The sequence below is a fragment of the Seriola aureovittata genome, chromosome 8, assembly GCF_021018895.1.
Source record: "Seriola aureovittata isolate HTS-2021-v1 ecotype China chromosome 8, ASM2101889v1, whole genome shotgun sequence".
Lineage (NCBI taxonomy): Eukaryota > Metazoa > Chordata > Actinopteri > Carangiformes > Carangidae > Seriola > Seriola aureovittata.
Genome location: NC_079371.1, coordinates 8,852,127 through 8,875,814, shown reverse-complemented (window position 1 = coordinate 8,875,814; position 23,688 = coordinate 8,852,127). Strand labels below are relative to the sequence as shown.

The window sequence follows — 23,688 nt, the reverse complement described above, 5'->3', positions numbered from 1 at the left end:
GCTACTAGACTGAATCGGGATAAATAATAACATATATATAATATTATCATTCTTAATAAATGAGAGCGGTAAACATGCCACATCAATGCCATATTCATTCAGTCTAAAGTACGAAACACCAAAAAAGATGCATCAGCATGCAATTGCAGATTCAATGAATATGAGAGCGAGCACTAGAGTTCACTCAGAATAGTGAGAAAAATAAAAAAATCTCCAGTGAGGGTATTTCTGTGGACAGAAACGTCTTGTTGATGAGAGAGGACAGAGGAGAATAGCCAGACTGGTTGGAGCTGACATCAAGGCTATACTCAGATAACCATTCTACAAAACTGTGGTGAGCAGAAAAGCATCTCAGCATCTCACAGCAGAAGACCTTGTCAGACCTCCTGTCAGTCAAGAACAGAAATCTGAGGCTGCAGTGGACACAGGCTGGAAAACAGAGCCTCGCCTGACAAATCTGGATTTCTGCTGATACGTGCAGATGGTAGCATCAGAATTTGGCATCAACAGCATGAATTCATGTATCAAACTTGCCTTGTGTCAACAGTCCAAATGGGGTGGTGGCGTAATGGTGAGAGCAATGTTTTCCTGGGACTCTTTTGACCCCTTAATAGCAATCAGTCATTGTTTCAATACCACAGCCAATCTGAGTATTGCTGTTGACCATGTGCAGCCCTTTATGGCCACAATTTACCATCTTCTACTGGCTACTTCCAGCATGACAATGCAACCTTACATGCAAACACCAGATGGCGCCCTAGTATACTCAGTCAATAACAAAACCACATACTAATCTTCATGAAAAACTAAAAATATTCAGCTACCTGGTTGAACTTGCTACTTTTCAAATATTCCAAATATCTATAACCTTCAACATATGAGGTCCCACATATACCATGAAATAGTAGCCTTCATCTGTCAACATAGCTGCTGCCTCATGTGGATTTCCTGGTTATTTGTGTGTGAATGAGTGTGAACCACCTTTGCACAGTGCTGTGACAAGAAAGGCCTATTATATATTTCAATATTTTGTTAATATTTGCTTCAATTTTCCATGTTCCCATGTACAAATAAACAATAACTGACAATATTCCAATAAATCAAATAAGGAAATGCGATGAACCAAATGCGAGACATAAAGGATCTGACAGCTGTGATGGACAAGCAGCAGGTCAGGTGTTAATGTGAAGTGGAGGATAAAGAGCAAACAAATCGATCATCCTGGTTCTGTAAGAGCTCCAGATGCTGATAGGAATGAAGAAGGGATTCTACATCAGTGCTAACCCTAACCCTCTTTTGGACTGTGCATCACCATTTGCAACCACAAAGTTTTTTTTGCACTTCTAACCTCCAACATCCTGTGGAACACATGTATCGTCAGTTCTGAGTAATTAGTCCAAGCTATTTGGTCACAATCTGAGAAATGGCCAGCAACAGCTTTTTTTTCAGGGTTGCTGCTGCATGTAGCTTTGCATGTTTCTCACGCTCCTGTGTAGATCACTTTTACAGTTGTGAAACCAAAAGATTAAAAATGCATTACATTTACATTTTGAAGTGTTTTAAAATAACAAATAATAATAAATTGATAATGTTCTCATGTGCAAAACAAAGGACATTACAATTTTTTTTAATGATTATACTCATGTTTGACTTGAGTTTTTGGGAAAAACGAAAGACTGTTGGTAGTTGTGGTGAACAAATACACAAAAAACAGTTTTGAATCAAAAATATCTTTAATGTCTTTATTCTTCTGACAGTGAAGAATCTCAGAAACAATTATTCTGTTTCAAATTCTAGCTCTTTGAACAAAGGCAGTTCCTTCTAACAGGGCTCTAGAGGGCGTATACATGGTGTACCACATGAAAAACTGCTGTGTGTAACACTGATTATTGCATGAGTCTACAACAGACACAAATGTAAACTGTCAAAGTTTATTTAACAAGCAACTTGAGTACACATTAGCTGTTCAATCAGTTGTCGCTACAATCTCTGTCTCCAAAATAGTGCACAGGATAACCTTGTTCACATTTGATTATAATTAACTTCTTGTCTATTTTTTGACCACTGTACTGACATTTGGCAAGCTTGGCTTTCTGTTGTGTCAGATTGCAGACAACAATGTCAAAGCATTGGTTGCTTATGGTCACGTTATCATATGGCACTATGTCACAGATGGATTTGACTTGCTTGATGTTGGCTAGAATGAAGGTATTGATCCTCTTACACTTTTTGTTGAGTCCAGAGATATGTCTTTTTTGCATCACATCATCACAATTAGTGAAAGTCATCGAGTCACAGATATGCTGTTTTTTGAACTTCTTGTAGCGTTGCATGAGATCTGCATCATGCAAGAGCACAGTGGCAGAGAGCAACATCAGAAGCAAACAGACACACTGGAACCTCATGATTCCCTGGTGGAGAAAAGGCAGAAAAATAGAAAATTTAAGGCAATTAAAAGTGGTAATTGTAATATATATCCCATCTCAAACTGAATATATTTCATGAGCCGCTGAGGGCAGTGATGTACATATAGTGGTTAACTTGCTGGTTCACACATTTGTGAAATTAAAGCTGGCTGGTAAAAATTACTCTTATAATGTTGAATGTTACTTAGGTGTGTATCAAACAACACTGTGCCCGGAGTTGGCTAAGTGACATTAAAAAACTCTCATGGGTTAAGAATATGTTTATGTTTTTATATTTAAATGAGGATGAGTTGCAGACCTGCACACCACCAGTTAACACTGCAAAGCCAAAATGCAAAAAACCACAACCACAAAATAAAAGCCCTACTACAGTTTTTATAAATAGATGCAAACCTTCTGAAAGTAGAAAAGTAGAGACTTCTTTTTTCCTCTTTATTTATTAATTCTTTCTGCAAAAAAATTAAATAAACATAGTATGTATTTGTTATTTTGCTGTTTACTGTAACATTACAAATTTGTCTAAACCCATTTGACAGGTCATAAAAATGACTTACCCGTATCACAGACACTGCTTAGCGGCAATGAAGCATCTGCACACTTCTGAATCTTATTATAGTTTGGTTCCTTGGCATGTGAATTCTCCTCCTTCATATCTTCTATCCACCACCCACCCATACATGACCACAACCTATCAGACTCATTCTGCCTGCATACACTAATGCTGAACATCTTTACTGCTACACTGCTACCTGCTTTCGCCAAATTTAACTCCTACCTATATCTCCCAAGCTTCTTTCTTCTATTACAATTTAAATTTAAATGAATTTTGAATGTTTCTTTCAAAATGTCTTCAAATGTTGTATAGCCAGGTGGTGAGATTCATTTTCCCTTTTATTTTGGGCAAAATATGAAAAGTAATAATAGTAGACAAGACTAATGGTCACAATAAGGAGTGTGCAACTTAATTCCTTTAGGGCCAGCTATCCCAAAATACAGTATTTCTTTTGAGAATTTTTGCATGATTTAAACATTAAACATTACTTGTGACACTTTCTGCACACAGGAAGATAGAATCAATCTTTGATGACTGATTTACATCAGATAAATACCAATGTTGCATAAAGCCGTTCTCAGAATTTGGGAATTTAAGGGCGTTTTCACACCTAAATTTGGTTTGCTCTGGTCCAATTCAGTTGATAAGTTTGTAAACTTTTAGCATTTTCCCCTTGTTTTGGTTGCTTTCACAGAGAGGAAAATTCAAGTGAACCAAAATGCATCATTACAAACCACATGAGACTGTTCACTCCTCTTATTGGTCAGATTGTCTGGCTTGAGCAGGAAAGTAAACACAGGAAGGAGGTTACTGGAACCGTCTAGCTCAAACTTCACGAGTTCAGAACTCTTTCACACCAAAAACGAATCGCTCCAGAGTTTGTTTAGGACCAGACTGAGACCACCTCCTTGAAAGGGCTTTGGTCCATACACCGAGTGTGATTACTGTTTTCACACCTACCCAAACAAATCAGCAAGACAGAAAACAAATCAGGGTTCGGTTTAACCAGACTAAATAGCGCAGGTGTGCAGCAAGTGAACAACACTGTTTCCTTGAATACAAAATGTTTTAAGTGCACAAGACCTGAAATATTGAAGACATCACATTGGGATGTGGAAACTAATAACTAAAATGAAATAATGAAATAATCAGCAAAGTAACTGCAGACTTTATGACACAGTAAGAATGAAAGGCTGATCTTAAAGTGATTCCTTTTCATTTGGATTAAATGTACAGTAAAATAGTGAAGACTTATGGGGATCCTGCAGTGTATGCAGTTTGAGTCCCAATGGTCCATCTATGCTGAAATATGTTTTCACAGTACATGTTTCTGAATAAAGCATGAATCAAATGACTTGTATAACCGTGTGTCTTGACTGTATAAGCAGTAGTCCTCGCTGTCTGTACGATGATGCCATCTTCTGGTGAGAAGCAGACGGTTTGATGATTTTATAGCTCAGTGGAGATGTTTTCATTTTTCTTTTGTTGACAGATGCTACATGCTCATACGCGGCACCGTACTGAGGTAGAATTCATCCTTCACAAAAAGCCTGGTCAACAGGTAATACGATACATGTATGTTGTGCAGATTAGAGGTGTTAATGCTACATCCAGGAGTGTTTGGCCTATGACTCTCTCATAGCCAATACTGAATGCTAAAAAGACAGACCACTAAAAACATACCCAGACACATGGCCCGCAGTATTTTGCAAACTTATTAAAGCTCATTACTTGCAGCACAAGAAAATATACATACAAATGGGAAGGAGGAGATTCTCACAAGCAACTTGGAGCAGACCCACATATTCACAAATCAACCAGAGATTGAACAACCAGTAAAGCAAAGAACCAGCAAAGAAGTTGACAATTGACCCTGCAGGCTCTGATCAGCACACAACACAACAGCTTCAATGTACAAGCAAACGAAATACAGTATGACCTCCTGTGTAGCAGCAACACACAGCAGAAGCTCAATATAAACAGCCACAACAACTATTGAGATCATCAATAAAAACATCTGACATGCTAATAAGAGACAGAAAGACAGAGTGTATTGACTCACAGTGAAGATGAAGTTCCTTTTTCGCCTGGAGTAGGACACAGCTGTTGCTGTGATGGTCATTTTGTTTTGTTTGTTGAAACAACACTATTGCAGCTTACTCCTGGAGCTGAGAACAGTAGCAACACCGGAAGACAAACTATCTCTCGTCTGTTTAAATGAGGTAAACGCTGTTGTTTGTATTGAAGCCGAATAAGACTCGTTTTGCATTTTACCTCAGAGTTTCTTTTCCAGGGAGCGGACCCTTTACGGTTTCGCGGTAGCATGACTGACCGCATCTTATTATTGACGACTGGAAAAAATGCCGAACGTGTGACTGAGCGAGTGGTTTACTTCCTGTTAGCGTTAGCCATTTCTCTCACAAAATTTTTCGCGCGAACATCTTCTATTGCGTCATCAGGGGGCGTTTACAGCGGACCCACAACAGGTTTAATTGCAAACCGTAATTAGCTCGTACAGAAGAGGATTAAGGCCACATGAGATTTTTTGTTCTTTTTTTAATTCTGATTTTAACTTTATTCTGAGGAAAAAGTCCAAATTCCATTTAATTTGGATTAAATATACAGTAAAATAGTGAATACTTATGGTGAAGGAGTCCCAACTATAAACTCTCTGAGTTTAAAGTCAGAATTCTGAGTCTGTTGCTTCTAACTTTCTCTCTGAGTGATCATTTTATAAATAAATATAGCCAAAATCACAGCACAGTCGTTGTCTTTAACTTACTTGTATGGTGATTTTGACACTCGTACTAGGTACTCATTTTTGCACATTAACCACACACAGTCCAGCCATAGGTTTTGACCCAGTCTTGGCTAACACATAACTTGATGTGTTCGAATTAAAGGACGGCGACTTCACCCGACCTTCCTGCGATAGAGTGCGGTGAGGCGTCACGTTTGACCACAGACTGACATTCATATGCCATTACAACCCAGAGGAGCATGCGAAGAAACATCATTATCATTATTATTATTATTATCATTATTATAGCAGGTTCCTGGCCTGCCTTAACTCCTGGGGGAAAGTGCTACATCATGTTAAGAGTCCCTTAAGGGGCTCCAAATTTTTAATTTTGGAAAAGCCTTGTATTCACAGAGTACCTAAGTCACTTGAGTAAATGCACCTTCTACCACTGCTCACTAAATTGTAAATATACCTGTAGTCATATCAAACTAACAACATTATTAATACAAAGGAGATTTGTCAATGCTGCAAATCAAAGAAAAGCTAGGATCAATATAAATTTGTAAAAGTCTATAATGACAATTTTGAGTAAAAATAAGGTATTAGTCACAGAGTTAGTTTAAACTTTTGATTTCTTGGCCCATCTAAACTGTGGATATTTTCAAGTCTTCCCATCACAGTTTCCTATGTTTCAGCAAACTTCTTGAAATAATTCCACATAATCAAGAAAATGAAAAAGTGGTTGTGGAAAAAAAATTACTGGAAGTAGGTTTAAATGATCTCAACCCTGTAGCTGAGTATTAGCTGTTTTAAGAAATAAGGTTAATAAGTAAACAAAAAAAGGTGAAAAAAAAATACTGCCTTTTCTGGTATATAACTTTGAATATAGCCTAACAGAGCTGTACATGGGACTAGAACAAACTGGTCCTCGATCCATACTGCTGGGACAAATGATTTGTTACACAAATAAAGATTTTCAGTCAAAGATGAATGTCTCAAGAACTCAGACATGGAAGATGAGTGTAGTTTCAATGGTAGTTTAATTTTAACATTCAACATAAGTATCAATTATCACTCGCATATTCATGTTTTTTTTTAAACCTAGGACTTGGAAAATGGAAATGACTGACTATACAGTTATTTTTATGGTCCATAACTAATAACTGAGGTGTTTTATTCTGGTCACAATGAAGAACTAAATCTTTAGGGTCAGGAAAAGAGGGGACAAAAAGGGAGAAGAGAAGGAGGCAACAGGTAAAAGGTCAATGAATCACAAAAAAGAAAGGGGGAGAGATGGTGAAAATTAATTTCAGCAAACAGAGGAGATATCATGGGCAATATGGGGAAAAAAGGCAGAGAAAAGCAGGGAGGGGAAGGAAAGGTATGAAGAAAACAAAGTGAGAAGGATCGGACAGAAGGAACAGAAGGTGTGGAAAACCGTGACATTGACAAACAAGGATAATACTGATATGTCTCAAACCAAGAATAACAGAGCTGTAAATTAACTGTAAAAGTCTGACAATACTTTGCACCTGTTGTAAACAAAGCAACTATGTATAAAGTAAACAATACAGTAGTAGTTACATTATAGTATTTTGCTATGCTCTTAATTGTGTTAGTCCTTTATGGGCAGTTAAAAACCGTGCTGATGTTGAAGTTCTTTTCAGCTGGCCTGTGGTACCTTGGTCCAAATCTGATTCGTTCATGTGACAAAGTTACAGGAGTGTCTTTGACGTAGCAGGCAACTGAGTCGTCATTGTGGAGGTTTGCTGTGCAGACTGGAGCACTGTCTTTTGGTCAATAACTATAATAAACACTGTTTAAAAACCTCCACTCCACACTGTCAATGGTGAAATTTAAATCGTGAACATATTATCAAAAAGCTTCTCCTCAAACTCAAGTGCATTTTCCATGGAAATAGAATTTTTTCCATATGCGCCTTAAAGCATGTCATGGTCCACCAAATAATCAGACCTGCATAAAATGAAGAGGGAAAAAAAGAAATGGGTCTTTGTTGATGCTGCAATTTCAAATTCAACATGAGGCTATGAATTCTGCAACAAGTAATTCATAACAAAAGACTGTGGCATGATTAAGGCTTCTCTTATATTTGGCCCAATTACTGTATTTGCTTTGGGATTTCTATAAATTTTGTAGGGCCTGCCCACATAACCTGATCAGGGGAGAAGAATAATTCAAAGAAGGCCACTATTACATTTTGATTGTGTTGTCAGGGAGACAGGCGACAGTGGAAACACCCATCCAAAATGATCAAACATTCAGATGCAGCCGTTGGGAATATTGCAGCAACAGTTTTGAATTTCAAAATAAGTACACATAGGCACTTCAACTTGTATAAATCAACAATTTCAGTCAATCATTTTGAAATGTACTTATCTGTTAAGGCAAATAGAGTTGACTTTGGTGTAATGGCTTTATTCAAAACAGCTTCCCCACCCAGTCAGAAAACCACCTCATGTTGAGCAGCCATTTAAAGAGTAACTTAAACCAGCTGAAAATATTGTCTTTGCTGAGTTTAATCCAGTGGTTTAACTCCTCACATTGCTACTGTATATGGCACAGTGTACTGACACACCCTGTGACATCACTGTGGGGGTAGTTAGCACACTTCTGACCACCCGGCCCCAACTACACCCAGCGGTGACGCACACTTGAAATGTTCAAGAGAGAGAGAGCAGTGAAACACTGCTTTTCAGCCTGGTATTAAGTCACTCTTTAAGAAATAAAAGAAAAAGAAAACAACGGACAAAACGTCTTCGTTAACTGAATGGGTGCTTTGATTCAAATTTGCCTCCTGTTTTCACATGACTCGTCAAGGATTGCCTTGAGTATCTGTTTTAAAACTTATTTAAAATCTCATTCGCTAATAGACTCAGCACAATGCTGAATTAATAGCATTCCATTATTGATAATTTGAAAGGGAAATCCTGATTTATGATGAACTCCTAATGAATAGCAAACGTCTTTCAGATTTTCATGTCAAACCTCATGTGGCTCCGAGTCTGGTGTGCAACAGCAAACAACAGAATAACACAGCATTAGAACAAACTGTTAAATCATCTCTCTCTCTGGAAAGAGTCTTTTATGTTTTCTCAAAAAAACTCACATGTGAGGATGATGTCCATTATATAGTGAAGCAGGTTAGCTAGGCACATACAGTTCCCCTTCAGCCTCCAAGAGAGAGGGCAACAAAAGACCGCCACCTTTTCCTTATTGTGGAATCAACGCAGCTCTTCTCTTCAGCCCTCTTCACTCAGTGTCCAAAGCCTCCCACACATCAGCACTCACATTAACATCATGCAAATACACTTAGAAAATATAAAATTCATTGGGTTAAGGTATATATTTATATAGATTTATACATACATATAAATTCATATACTTTTAAGGAATGTTAATCTATTTTGTGGTGTACTTTTTCTTCTTACAAGGTACAAAATAACATTTTTATACTATGTAACACATTATATAATCAACATATTAAAAAACAACTCATCAGTCCTTTTATCATCTTTTAGAAAAAAAAATCCATAATAAAAATAAGTTCTATGTTTTTTCTCACTTATATCTTACAATATATTTTCTCTCTGTCAAAAACACGCACACATGTCCCATTTTTGTTTGTGGTTTCTCTTGGCAGCAAATTGGCAGCGGTCAAAATGGATGTGGAAAAAAAAAATCACATAATGATGGTGCTCATCAACGTGGAAAAATCTCTCTACATTGATGTGTAGAATTCACAAAATGGCAGCGGTGGGTGTTGCAAAACAAACGAACAAACTGCGGTGCTGTTACAACGGGCACTTGGAGCAGCCACACTCCAGAGCAGCTTCCATCTCCTCGGAGTACGAGGTGCCGTCGGTGCAGCGGAAAACCGCCTTCCTCCTCCTGGTCTTGGTGACGCCACAGCAGACACCAGGGGGCGCTGCGGCCTGGCAGGATCGCGGACAATCCATGCGGGGAATCTTACTGGTGGATGTGCATGTTCTCATGGGGTGGTGGCGCTTCAGCTGCTCCCTCACCATCTCTCCTTGACACGTCAGCTCTGGAGAGACACAAATTAGATGTAAGCTGATGTCAAATCCTGACCTACAGTAACTTCTCTCTCGTTGTCCAACTTTTCTTTTTTTTTATATCGTTTCCATCTTACCTGTGTCACAGGTTGGTCCGGTGAACCCAGGCTGACATTGGCAAACCGGCTCTCCGCCCTCTGACACACGACACTCCCCGTGTCCACAGCGATGCCCCCTGCAGGCCGGAGGCTCTTGCCGTCGATCACAATACTGACCTTGGTAGCCTTCACTACACTGGCAACTGTAGGACTGACCCTTCGGTGTACACACACCATGAACACATCTGGAGCATGAAGAGGAGGATGGACAGAGGGAAGACAGGGTGGAAGAGAACGTTAGGGTAGATGTGTGTTTTTACTAGTTATTGTTTTCAGACCTAAAGCACACAAACACATAATTTGGAAATCAACACTAAGTATAAGATTGGCTATTACTATGCATTCATGTCATGGGAAGCACCATGAACAGATCACAGTTTCATGTAAAGCTGAGTATCCAGGAAAGCTCAACCAGGCCACGGGGCAACATCAGCTGGTTAAATTTCAACCTTTTCTTCCCAAGTGATGAGATTTATTTGAGTGCAACCGATCGGATCTTCCTAATTTTTTATAGAATGAACACGTCAAAAATTATGATCAGGGAGGCCCATGCAACCATGCATGTGTGAGGTGGTGTACAGTATAGGAATGGTCAGAAAGCAAAAAAAAATGCACAGAGAATTTTTAAATAGTTCAAGGTGTCCAAAGCCCAAATATGTTCAGCTTACAATAACATGAAAGAAAAAACAGCAGCACATTACATTTTAACAGCTGGAACCATCGTATATTTGGCATTTTTCCTTAAAAATCAGCTGTTTCAGTACTTGAGTTCTGAAAAGCAACATATAGTTGGTCTGTTTTCAACATTTTTTAGAGATTCAAAGACTCTCCTTAACATCCAGTAATTTCTGCTCAGTCTCTGGTGGGTCCGCCTACCTGCTGTTCTGACAGGGGTTCGGTGTTGTTGACTTGTCACACAGGGCTCCGCTCCGTCCTGGAGGACAGTCACATGTTACCCCCATCTCTCCTCCTTCCCTGCACGCACCCTGTGCACACACACTGCAGGTATGACAACCTGCAAGAATACCATCGCCCTGGTGACAGAACAGGAAAGGAAGAAAATGCAGTCAGAGGAAGCCGAGTCAAAGGCTTTTTAATGCTAATCGGTTTTGATGTTGCGTGAATTCGACTGCCTTCATCAGCACTGGAAGTCCAGAGTAAATATAGCTGCAAATGGAGAGATGACATCTGGTCAATTCTACAGCTGCGACCAGCATGGGTTTGAACCTCCCGACACTAACTGACAGCTGTGAGCTTCCGCCTCTGACTTTGGCCTCCACTGATTGGTTAGAAGGGCGACGTTTGTTCAGAAACTTCAGAAGAGAATATCTCTGTACTGTTGCCATGCTGTTCAATGTGTCTGGCTCACAGAAGCCTTTGACAGCACCTCTCCACATTAAGATGTGTTAGGAACATATTGCAACTATATAAAATACAGTATATATGTAAAGTTACATACTGTAGATTTAAATATTCTTGCTCTGAAACCAAAAAAGCAGCAATTCTGTCACAATATTTAGCATTATGACTTTTTCACTTGACTTTCCTGTTGAATGTCTGCTCTCTCTTGCAAAACATAACTCTGCAGATATGCTGATAGCTTCGCTAACAGGCCATACTCACAGCTGAAGGGTTTCCTCTGTAGCACACTCCACAGTCGTAAAAAGATGCCCTGTTTGAAAGAAAAAAAATCTTCCCCATATGATTACCTTGTTTTCGACTCCTTGTGGTCGTCCTCCTCCCGTGGCTCTGTGACTCAGATCTTGAGGCTCCCCGTTGATTCGGACATTGTGGATGCAGCCATTAAAAGCCTGAGGAGAACGTTCAGGGCCCGGACGCAGACCTGAGGCCACCACCTGTGATGGTACGCCTGAGAATTGGAGAACAACATATGAAGATGCGGAAAAAGAAGAATGAGACAAATTAGAGATTGAGAAAAGGGACGAGATGAGATCAAAGAATGGGAAGAAAATTAAGAAACCGGGGTCACAAAAAAGTAAAGTGAGAGGAGGATTACTTGATTAATACTCTTCACTTATCTCTGTATATGTTATCTCATGTATGTTTCTGTGTGTGTGTGTGTGTGTGTGTGTGTGTGCGTGCGCGTACCTCCTATGTAAAGCTGAGTGTTGTGGTCGACCGACGGCTGGCGTGCTAGCTTGCCCAGGCTCTTGGGGGCTCCATTATCCACCACCAGGCTCAGTGAACGGTTCTGAATCAACAGCTCGACTGTGTGGAAAAGCCCGTCATTCACCGACTCCACGCTGTCACAAACACAGAAAAAGAATGGACGGACAGATTTTCAGTATGGTTTCTATTATGATAAATTACTGTGTGAATTCTACACCAGTCAGGAGAATTAGTGAGGAAAAAACATGATTGAGCAAATTGAAAATGCCAGACACAAAGCAGACACCAAACATTTTCAAGTCAAACATGTCGTTACTTTGTTTTGTTGTGTTTGCAAATCGACCAAACTAAATGAAAAAGAAATTAGGGAAATCTGGGCTGAAATGTTATTCTCAGACATAAAACAGACTGATTACATCCTCAATGCAGTGCTGTTTTGGAAGGGATTAAAATGCGCCCTTGATCTAGGCCATGGTTTCCTAACATGGGGGTTGAGGCCCAGGATGGATCTCCAAGCAGCACACGGGTTTGCTTATTCTGATGGGCTTGAGCCTTGGGGTGAAACTAAATTGATACAATTTAATGGTCAGACTCAGTCAGTTTAGACCCTTGTGTTACAGAGAGAAGCTTTGTTACTAGAGCTTTATATTTTTTGGAGGAAATAATTGTTTCCACTGAAGAGGGGCCTGCAGTGAACCAGGATCATGACCTTTTGCACCATGTCTGACCCTGGGAACAGTGTGTGTGTGTGTGTTTGTGTATAAGAGTGTGTGTCTGAGATTTCCCACTAAGTGGTTTTTGCTGGAGGGGAGACAGACAGCTATAGAGACAGTGGTTTGGCTCAGCCAAAAGAGGGAGAGAGAGCGAGAGTGAGAGACAGAGTGGGAAAGAGAGGTAGATGTTGGGGTGGTAAAGTTGACTGTGCCTCCGTTCACCCAAGTTCTTCCTTCCTCGAACCCGGAGAAAACAAGCAGAACATCAAAAACACAAAAGAACAAGTGAAGCCACTCTTTCCGTTGGTGGTCTGCTCCAGACTCCCACAGCTAAACATCAAGACAATACATCCCTTTGTCTGCAGCCGCTCATTGGCTAACTAGCTCAGGAGCCTCAGGTCCGCTTTGATTGACAGCTGTTTATAGAGCATTGAGATTACAGTGATGTTGCATTAACAGCCAATGGAGCAGGGCTGTGAGCTCTGGAGGTGGGCCAGTGTGACTTTCACAGATAATCCTGACCATACGAAAAGGAAGGAAGGAGACAGAAATAATGATTAAAGTGAAAGATCATAATAATTGAGATGGTATAGAAGTAGAACAATAAGAGGATGGACATGGGACGGAAGTCAAACAAAAGAATGAGGAAAAGGAAAAAGGAAGAACTGATTCTAAAAAAAAAAAACCTGATAAACAAGATGTAGAATTAGATATTAAGATATTAAGAGATATTAAGATATTTACTGGGTACTTGTACTGTGTCTTTTGCACTTGTCCTACTTGCCCGGGATAAAAGTCTTAAGTTTGTATTGTTCAGATAGACTAGAATTACCACCTTGCGGTTGTATGCCTCCGCCAACCAGTCCACCAGAGTTCCAGTTTACATCCGTATCTGTGTAGCATTAAGTGCAACTTCTTTTCTGAGGTCGCAGTTACCTTGACCTTTGACAAGCAAATTCTAATCAGTTCATCCTTGAGTCCGGGTGAATGTTTGTGCCAAATTTGAAGAAATTCCCTCAAGGTGAAAGATACTGAGTAACAAAGCCACTGATGCAATCAACAATGGCAAAAATCAAACAAACATACTGTTCTCCTGGATCTCAGCCTAGTTGAACATTTAGCTGGTGGTTTCTAAAATAAGAGCTGCTACTTCACCGTAGACCCAACACAGACACATACATGGTTTCCATTAGGAGCCATGTAATTTAATAATAGTCTCAAACAGGCCTGCTGCAACCAAGCAAAATGATGGTCTGCTAGCCTGAAAGATTAGCACTCTACCTCATGCCCCTCCTCTCCTATCTTCACTTTGTATTCCCACTCTTGCTTTCCTTTTTTCATACATCTCCTATCCTTCTCTTCTTTTCCTTCTTTCTCCACTTCCTCCTGCTTATCTCCTTTTTCCTCCCCAGTTTCTCCTCGTCTCTCCCTTTTGCTCTGCTCTGCCCTCCTTTCCCTCCCTAACACCATTCAACAGTCATCTCTACTCCTTTTCCTCTTCTAAAGCTTCTCCACTTTCATCCAAGAAGCTCTTCATCCCCTTTTGAATTTGTTCAAGTGTCTGGAAAGTTAAATCAAACAAGCAGCTCTCACAGCGGAAGAATTCTCAAATTGATTTTTTGCACAGGTTTGAACTTCACACACTACATTATGACACATCACACACACACACACACACACACACACACACACACACACACACACACTCACTCACACACACACACACACACACTCACTCACACACACATACTCTCTGAGCTGTGAACCTGCTGTGAGACTAAAGCTCCACCGGGTGGCAGTAGATGACTAATGGTCAGTGTTCCCAGGTCCGAGCAGCCGCCAGCAGTGCAGGCAAAATGTGTGTGTGTGTGTGTGTGTGCTTGATGTTTGCCAATATCAGAGTTCATCAGAGTTTTAACAAGTCGGTGTTTTCCAGAGCCTGACAAATGTGTGTGTGCTTGGATGTTTGTGAGTGAAATCAAAAATATATAAATACAGTCATATAAATACATATCGTCTTCATCAGCAGCTGTGAGAATTTATATTCTTTTATTGCTTCGCGTAAAGAATTTCCATTTTTTTGTCGAACATATATTGTAGATTTGCATCTGTGTGTGTGTGTGTGTGTGTGTCTTTGAGGTTCTTTGAAGTTTGCCGTGTTGGCCCAGTGTATTAGTAAAAAAACAGTCCATGATGGAATTCAATAAAAACAAACACATAGCCGAGGCAGATTTCAACTGCCCCTCTCTCTTACGCACACTGCGTTCGCCCAAACCCACAAGGGGACGTCAATTTCCTGTCAGTCCAGAATCAAATACACCCTGAAGAAGCACATACACAAACAAATAAACTTTACTAAAAAAGAACTTCCTAAAAACCAAAAACTGGCTTTTTTTCATATAAATGAATCAAATGCCGAGAAGTAATTACTGGTCGTTGACTTTATCTCAAACTGAAAACATATTTGGATTAGAAACAACTTTGCAGATCCACTTACACTGTTAAATCTAATTAGGCACTGCTATCATTTACTCACAATGTTTCTAAACCATGTTTGCAGCCTGTGTGTGTACGTGCATGCGCAAAGGTATCTGACAGTGAACCTTGTGTGTTTGTTAACATATACGAGTGTGGGTTTACGTATGCATGTACATGCACGAGCAGGCTTTACACAATATATGTGTCTGTCTATTGGTGTCTGCATGTTTGACTCAGTTTTGTAGATATTCACTTGTTTGTTATTCTTCGTGTGTGTGTGTGTGTGTGTGTGTGTGTATGCTTCCATGTGCGCATGTACTGTATGTGCATGTATGTGTGTGTGTGTGTGTGTGTGTGTGTGGTGTGTGTGTGTGTGTATGCTTCCATGTGCGCATGTACTGTATGTGCATGTATGTGTGTGTGTGTGTGTGTGTGTGTGTGTGTGTGTGTGTGTGTGTGTGTTTAGCAGCCCAATCTGATTAAAATGATGTTCTGCAGACAGGAATCCCAGTCCCATATTGCCGTGGTAACCTCAATTAGTCATTGCTGAGACGGCAGCTGCTGAACAGCGAGCCCCTTCACTGTTTTCTTTCTTTCTTTTTTCAGCTTTCATTAAACCAGGCTGGCCAGTTCAAATGAAATTTGTACTTTTCAGGAGTGGATTCGAAGCGTTTTGATGTAGGGTTTGAGGAATGAGTGCTCCTTGTTTCAGGCCTATAAAGTTTCAGTATTAGAATGTTTGAATTGCTTCTGAGCGATTTAAACCTATAATGTTCAAGGATTGTCTGTCTGTTTTAGCCACAGCCCTGTGGTTTTTAAGAGCCAGATTCAGGTCAGACATTCAGTCAGTCACTTCACTCGTCTGAATCTGGGCACAAAATCATTTGTAAGATCTGTATCCAAACAGAAACTGGATGTAAATGTGACATAATTTCTGCAAGCAATGTATAAATAAATATACATATCATAGCTGCAGACTTTTACATGACTTTCATAATCTTTCATTTATTTTAGAGGATGCCACACATTAGGGGAAAACACAGCTGGGTCCATTTGTGTGTATTGAGTGTGCCACATGTGATGCCCCACATATATGTGGAGTGAACGCGTTACAAAGAACACCTGTACAATGTACTGATTTTCAATATTCCAGCTCTGCAAAAATACTGAAACTCATATTAAGTTTTTCCTAACATTATTTTGGACAGCAGGGTGTAACTCACGTTTAGGTTCAGCAACCAACAAGGATCATCATTTTCCCAGAGATGATCCCTCACTAGCTTCCCACCAGAAAATACTGCCAGTTGCATTTAACTGAACCACCGCAGCTGAGAATAGAGAGTTTTTGGCTTCAAATTTATTAATCTATAAAAATAATTGCTGCTCTGGCTTTCATAGATGTGGTTGTAAAGTTTGTCTGGTGAAATACTTTTATTATTTACTTCCTCGTTTCTTGCACAAATGGCACACAAAAATAAAACATGCAATACTGATATTATTCCTAAATATTTATTCAGTAAGTGTTCATTAGGTTTCATTACTTCATTTGTACATAAACACATAGGGTTCACGTCACCGTTGGTAGGTGCAGCGTCTGTTTCCCCTGTGTTCTCTCTCTTTTTAAATCATCTCTTCCTCTCCGTTCTTTCCAACACCGCTCTCTGCATCCCTTTCCATCTTCCTCTGTCCAACCATCCATCATCATCCCCCCTCACCCTACTTCTGTCTTTTCTCCGTCTCCTTTCTGTCCACTTATCCATCTGCCCATCCATTGCTTCCACTGCCTCCGCCTTTCTTTATCATCCTTTTCTCCTTTCATGTACCCATTCATCCCTGCATCCCTACCTCTGTCACTCGCTGATGAATAACAGTAGATGTGCTCTCTTTGACCCGATGGGAGATTAGTGTGGCATTTAGTAAAGGGCAGCACATTAATACACAACAAACACACACACACACACACACACACACACAAACACAAACACACACACACACACACACACACACACACACACACACACACACACACACACACACACACACAACACTGGGCATGTATAACCTTTCATCTGTTGCTAATAAGGGCGCAGTGATGGACTTGTATTGTCACTCTCTCTCCCTCCTCTTCTTTGCTATATACATATCTATCTGTGGCTATAGGTGTATGCCCATACAGTTTTACTGTGTACCTTTTCTGCACGTGTGTGTGTTTCCACAGTATGTACATGCATGTAACTGGATCTACACGTATATGTCACAGGCCTTCTCTTTGTCCTGCTCCAACACTGCCTTTTATAGTGCAAACTTAAAAAATACCCTATGGAGTTTTTCCACTTCTAATAGTGCTACAGAGCATTTTTATGTGTGTCCTCATACTTGGGTAACACAACGCACGCTCCTGCCAATGGTTTCACTCTATTCCAATGATGCACCAACAAGGTCAGTAAAGAAGAAAGGCTGCAAAGCTAGTAAACATGGTTGCAAATGACTTATATGAAAGGAAAAGCATTTAACACATTTGTTCGCCCTCAAGGATACATATAATGAATTTTGGTGAGTAACGCTGATGGAGAGATAACTCTTGTTTCTTAGGACTCCACAGAGAACCTTTGACCTAATCTCTTAGATAAAGGTATCCAACGATCGAAACCTCACACACATCAAATCTTTATTTTAAAGCTAAAGTTTCACTGTTACAACTGAAGCGACTTATCAGTTTACCGTTTCACCAGCATTAGTTTTACTATAGTGTGTACTGGTTTGGCCATGACTGCTACATTTCAGCTCATTGTGAAAAACTGGCTTGAACGCAGTGCCCTTTCTGGTTCTCCGGTTTCTACAGAAGATAACCAAACCAGGGATAGCTCAGAAACATCCCAGGGACTGGCACCAGTCCCTGGCTCTCAGTTGTACAACCGCAGTAACAGTATGGACAGTGCCATGTTCGGGATCTGCCAGAAATGCTGTGCTCAGATTGTGGTGGTTAAATAGTTACGCCATTCTGGACAGTATCAGTTTAATGGTGGTAGGACATTCTGCTGTGCCTGCCTGGCCATGCGGTTTGAGTCAGTTTACAATGTATTTCCAAAATTAGGGCAGATAAGATAGGCCATTTGCAATGCTCAGCTTCATGCAATCAAAAGATGGCACATACAAAGAAATGTATAGAAGCTTGTGGTAAATGAGTCTCAGGCTTGGAGCTGGGCCCCGTCTCCTTCCAGGCTGCTAATGCTAAACAAAACATAGAGACAGTGTTTACTTAGTGCTTAGCATTGTGCTCAGGCATGATTTGATGTTTCTTTCTCTCACTTTCAGTCTTTCATTTTTCTTTGTTGCTCACCCTTGTGGACTGTCTTATGCCTCCTCCTTCTTCTCCCTTGTCTCTGTGTCTTCCGGTGCAAAACTTTGATTATGTTTCATTCAATCTTACCTTTCCGCGCTACTGTGCACTTTCTTTGTCCCTGTCTGTCTTCATCTGTCTTTCTTTTACTTTCTTTCTTCACTCCTCTCCGTATTTCTTGCACTTTGTCTGTCCGTCTCCCTACCAGGCGTGGCCTGTGTCAAGTTAACAAGACCAGACAAGGATAATTCCCTGACTCACTCTGTGGTTTACTTTTCCCCTCTGCTCTTCCCCCTCTTTCACTCCATCCCTCTGTCATCCCTCACTCCTCTCTCATCCATCCTGCTGTTCAACCGTGTCTCATGGTCTTTTCATTTTAGCTGCTTCTATCCATCTGTTTTACCTCTCCTGTTTGGCGGTCAACCTATTCTACCCAGTTATCCCTTTATCGTGTTGTACGCTATTTCATTCATGTCTTCTCTCTAGCCTCAGTCCATCCATCTATCTTTCTATCTATCGTATTTATGTCTGTCTCTCAAGTGATCACTGTCTTTCTGTGCATCCATACATCCCTCTGCCTATTCTATCCTCTTCTCTCTCAACCTCAACCTTTTCAACCCCGTCTCCACCCCTTCCCATCTGCGCCAGTGTCTAATTAGATTCACCCCACCGTTTCCATTCTTTCATTCTGTCCTTCCTTCCTCTCAAACCTTCCCTTCCTCTTCTTGCCTTTCATGTGTCAAGTATTGTGAACTGCAATATTCTCGTTAAGGTCATATTTGGGATAAGTGGTTTCTACAAATCTACCCACCCAGGTTACAAACCAACCTCATCTATGAGAAGAAACAGAATCTCACCACAGAGATGGAAAGTGCACAAAAGACTACAAAAATCTGCAGCAAACTAGTTGTTTTTATGACAAATAAAACTCTCTTTCTACCCAGATGATCTCTTGGCATACATCTGCCCTGCTGAAGTCTCCTTTGGCAGGTCATAGCCCGTAGCAGGTCTAAGGCTGCAGCTCTACAGCTGACCATGAGAGGGGTGGGGCATCAGTTTATCAGAGGTCAATGAAGACAGCAAACAGAGTTCATAGGCACAATCATCACAATGCTACACTATAATGAATAACCACTACATATGGAGGAAGATGAACTCAATGTAACTTGAAATTGTGGATGTCTGACATTTTTAAAACACACACAGCTTAGCGAAGACACTGTCCTATTGGCCTGTCCTACTAGAGTCCAAATGGTACTTCTTGCATCCAGATGGGACACTCTGACTGCAGTGTTTCGACAAACATACAAACATGGTCGTGTGTTCAGACATCAAATGTTTTATAAAAACAAGCACATGTTGTCCACCACACATCTGTTTTGGTAAAGTATATCGGGCCATTAACAGTTTAGATTAAACTGTAACCACCATGCAGACTCGATAATTTCACATCCAAATGTCTCTTGACTGAGGTCAACTTGTCATACTTCAATCATAACTGATCAAAAGCCTGATTCAACTTTCTGTATATTTTCAGAGAAAATATTTCTTCTAAATATTTTCAGAGTAAATCAGGGCAAACATCAAAATTTGTCTTATTATGACAAAAAAGTAAAAGACTGCAGAATAAGCCCAAATCAAGTAGAATCATTTACAATACATGCCCAGTTTAATGATTTTTATTACACATTTTGAAACTGTACATAGAAAAAACCTCAGGGTTTAAATTAATCAGAATTGAAATATTCGTTGCAGAAACAGTCTTGCCCTTCATGTACTATATTGTGACTTCAATTTTCTTCTTTCACAGCTACTTGGAGGATTTGTAAGTAATATGAGGTAACATCCTAATCCTCAAGTCAAATTTGTTATGAGCAGACTGCATATTATCATCAGATGCAGTAAAGCTACCGATGCCTCCTCCTTTTCTCTGTGACCTTGTCTCTCTCCAGAGGGACAACAGACCAGAGCAAAGCCAAAACCACAAAACCCGACATCACACGCTAAGAAAATCACTTATTGAAATATGTAGAAGAAGAGAGGAGAGTGAGCGAGAAAGCAATAAACTCTCTTCCTCATTTCCCCTCCTCCTTCTCTCCTTCTCTCTATCCTCTCACACTTCTTTCTCGTCTCACTTCCTCTCTCCTTTCATTCAATTATACTAACATCAGTCTCTTTGTCCTCCCTTCCCTCATTCGCAGTTGGCATTATTACACCGACAGCTGTGATAATTCAAAACTAGAGAAAAAAAAAAACATTTTAATTTAATTTTCATACCTTGATATAATAAGTATAAAAATGAGTTCTTGGTCAAGACGATTGGAAGCCTCTGTCTCACACCATGGTATTGTTGGTTGCTAGTATTTCTCAGTATTGGCACCAAACTTCCCCCAAAACTCGTCTGTTTCCTGATGCAATTAATAGCTTTGCTTTTTCAGGTTGAAGGCTTTCCTTGTTCCTTTCCATGCTGAAATACAGGTTGGAAGTGATTTTTCCATCAGCCTTAAACACCTTCCATTATCTGCCACTGCAAGAAATTCTGGAAACTTTAGCTGTATTTGGACTGGCAGAGCATTGCCCACTCCCTGCCGTCTGCAATAAACCTGTCTCTTTTTCGACTTGAAGTATTATAACAATATAGATCCAGTACATCACGCTTTATGTGACTGTATCTGTCCTCCTTCCACACTTCACTAAATGAAGTCTTGAGGCAGGTGGCCAGTAGACTTTTTTTGGTTATTGGTATTTATTCAAATAAATGCAGCAATGACGTATTGCTGCTGATTAATGAAGGTCTTACATGGTATACATTGTTTTGCATGGACTGCGCTGTTGTCTGTGCTTATGGTACTTATGGTATTGACTCTTGCATCATATATCCCTCTCACATCCCTTCTTTTGTGCTACAGACAGTGTAGACAGAGAGGCAGACAGAATCAATAGGAGCCAATCACCAGCAGACAAAGGTGGACATGGGGCCTCTCTCTCGCTCTCTCTCTCTCTCACTGTCTACTTCAACGCAAAGTCGGGCAATCCATTTTTTCCATCTCTTTTTATTCTTTCGCTCCTTTATTTTTTCTTTCCTAAATCTCTTTCTCTTTGTCATACACCTTCCCTTCTGCTCTTGACTTCTTTCCATCCATTCCATGAACTGTTTTAAAGGAGCTATTTGTAAGTTTTCCTATTGCGACCTAGCCATCAGTGACTTGGTATTGGAGACGTGCTAGCTGGTTAGCATGCTAATAAAAGCCTACATGTGTCACAGCATTAAACTCCTTTTGATTAATTAAACATGGCACGTTATAGGTCTGCCTCAGAAGACTCCTGATATTATTATATAGGATACGTATTTGACCTCGCTTGGCTTTTGTTACTTTAAATTCTACTTTTCCTCCTTGTTTTAAAAAGATACAAGGACCTTAATATCTGAAAACAAAGACTCCAGGAAACATTTTGGCCATGTCTTTAATAATGTGTGTTGTGCTCTAAATGTTATCATGATGTTGCTACATATGCTACATACTATGATGTCTACACATGTAAAAATCTTACAAGGGACAACTAAAAACATTATCATGAATTGATTACCATTCCTGTTTCCATAGCTTACAATGGAATATCCATTGCTATTAAACTGTGAGTGTAGTTTATCATATAATATCCATGGTCTTACAGTGACAAAACCACTGAATGACGGCTCTTGTTTCAACTGTGCGAAGTTTTACGTAGAGAGACTTTTGTTGGGTTTCTGTCAGGGACTTGACTGTCTAGTCCAGATTGTAAAGGAATTTTTCTGAGTTCATGTTTGTTTATAGAGGGAAGTGCTCAGATATGGATCTGAAACTGTGTGCGTGTGTGTGAGTGTGTGTGAGAAAGAAAATGCTGGAGGATTTGTGTACAAATGGCCAAATCAACAAAGTACTGAAAGTACTAGAAACCTGGGATCCTTGGAACCTTTAGCTGTATGCATACTTTTTATATTTTAAGTACCTTTAACCTTGAGACTTTGTAACATCTGAGTCTTATAAATGTTATATAGTACAGTAGCATCATTCAACGGATTCAATTAAGTAATTTAAAATATGTGTCTACATGTGTGAAAGAAGGTGTTGACTTTTTGTAACCTTTAACCGACACTGAACCTGAGCAGTAACTGAATTCTTTAGTGATTTGTGAATAGTTTTCTATGTGCTTTTTTATTTTTTAAGTGTCCTGGACTACCTTGAACCTGTAAATTCATAAATGTGCAAACATACGTCACTTAAAGCAATGAAACTATCTGACTCCTTTCAGGCTTTCAAATCAAAACTTAAAACATATTTTTATGCCTTAACTTTGATTTAGCTTCTTATCCTTTTACAAATTCAGGCTTTTCAGGCATCCTACCACCGGCAGGTGGGCCTCAGTCTCAATAAATCAGTTAAATCCAGTACATACAGTACAATCCAGACTGTCCTGTCGACGAGACTACTGTAAACTTTCTGAAAATCACTGCACAACTGTTTGTTTTTTCCCTCAAGCACATGAGTGCCAAGGCTGCTAAAGTGAGAGAATACTTTTGTCTGCGTGTGTGTGTGTGTGGCCTACCTATACACAGTGGTTGGTGGGTAGTTGGCAATGTCGTAGATGAGTCGTATGTGTCCCTGGTAAAGCTCCAGGGCCAGGGGGTCGTGATCCTCCTTATACAATAAAATACCGTTGTCTTTATCTGTAGCCACCTGCAGACACAAAGACGTTGGAGAAGAAATAAAAAAATATTTTGAGACAATACTCATAAGTGATATGTATCATTCATCGAGGAAATTGCAAAAGTAACTGCAGCAGTACAGCACACAAAAAAATATCAGTTATGAAATTAGACACACAAGAATCGGCAGTAGACACAGTTTCTGTTATCTCGTTATTTTAATTGTCTGATTTATTCATAGAGTTATGGCTTCACATACAGATACAGGTGGACAGAGTAAATAATTAGTAAATTTAATTCATACAAATTAAGCTCATAAGGACACAACTGAATCCAGTCTTAAAATTTTATTATAAGCACTGACTAGAAGGTTTGTTAATAATCTCAGCTGCTGTTATGTTAGTGAAAACCATGAAGTTTCACCTT

The 23,688-nt window shown here is 39.9% G+C and overlaps 1 protein-coding gene across 3 annotated transcripts in view; it reads right to left on the bottom strand.

Moving 5' to 3' along the window:
- Nucleotides 1-6,743: 6,743 nt before the first annotated feature.
- Nucleotides 6,744-23,688, bottom strand: part of slit3 (slit homolog 3 (Drosophila)) — a 244,940-nt gene continuing 227,995 nt past the window's right edge. For all 3 annotated transcript variants that reach the window (XM_056383620.1, XM_056383621.1, XM_056383622.1), the window contains 6 exons: nucleotides 23,163-23,293; nucleotides 12,024-12,178; nucleotides 11,624-11,784; nucleotides 10,791-10,948; nucleotides 9,894-10,099; nucleotides 6,744-9,788 (listed from right to left, as the gene is read on the bottom strand). In XM_056383620.1, coding sequence (XP_056239595.1) covers nucleotides 9,535-9,788; nucleotides 9,894-10,099; nucleotides 10,791-10,948; nucleotides 11,624-11,784; nucleotides 12,024-12,178; nucleotides 23,163-23,293 — 1,065 coding nt within the window. In that variant the 3' untranslated portion in view covers nucleotides 6,744-9,534. The remainder of the gene's footprint in view (nucleotides 9,789-9,893; nucleotides 10,100-10,790; nucleotides 10,949-11,623; nucleotides 11,785-12,023; nucleotides 12,179-23,162; nucleotides 23,294-23,688) is intronic.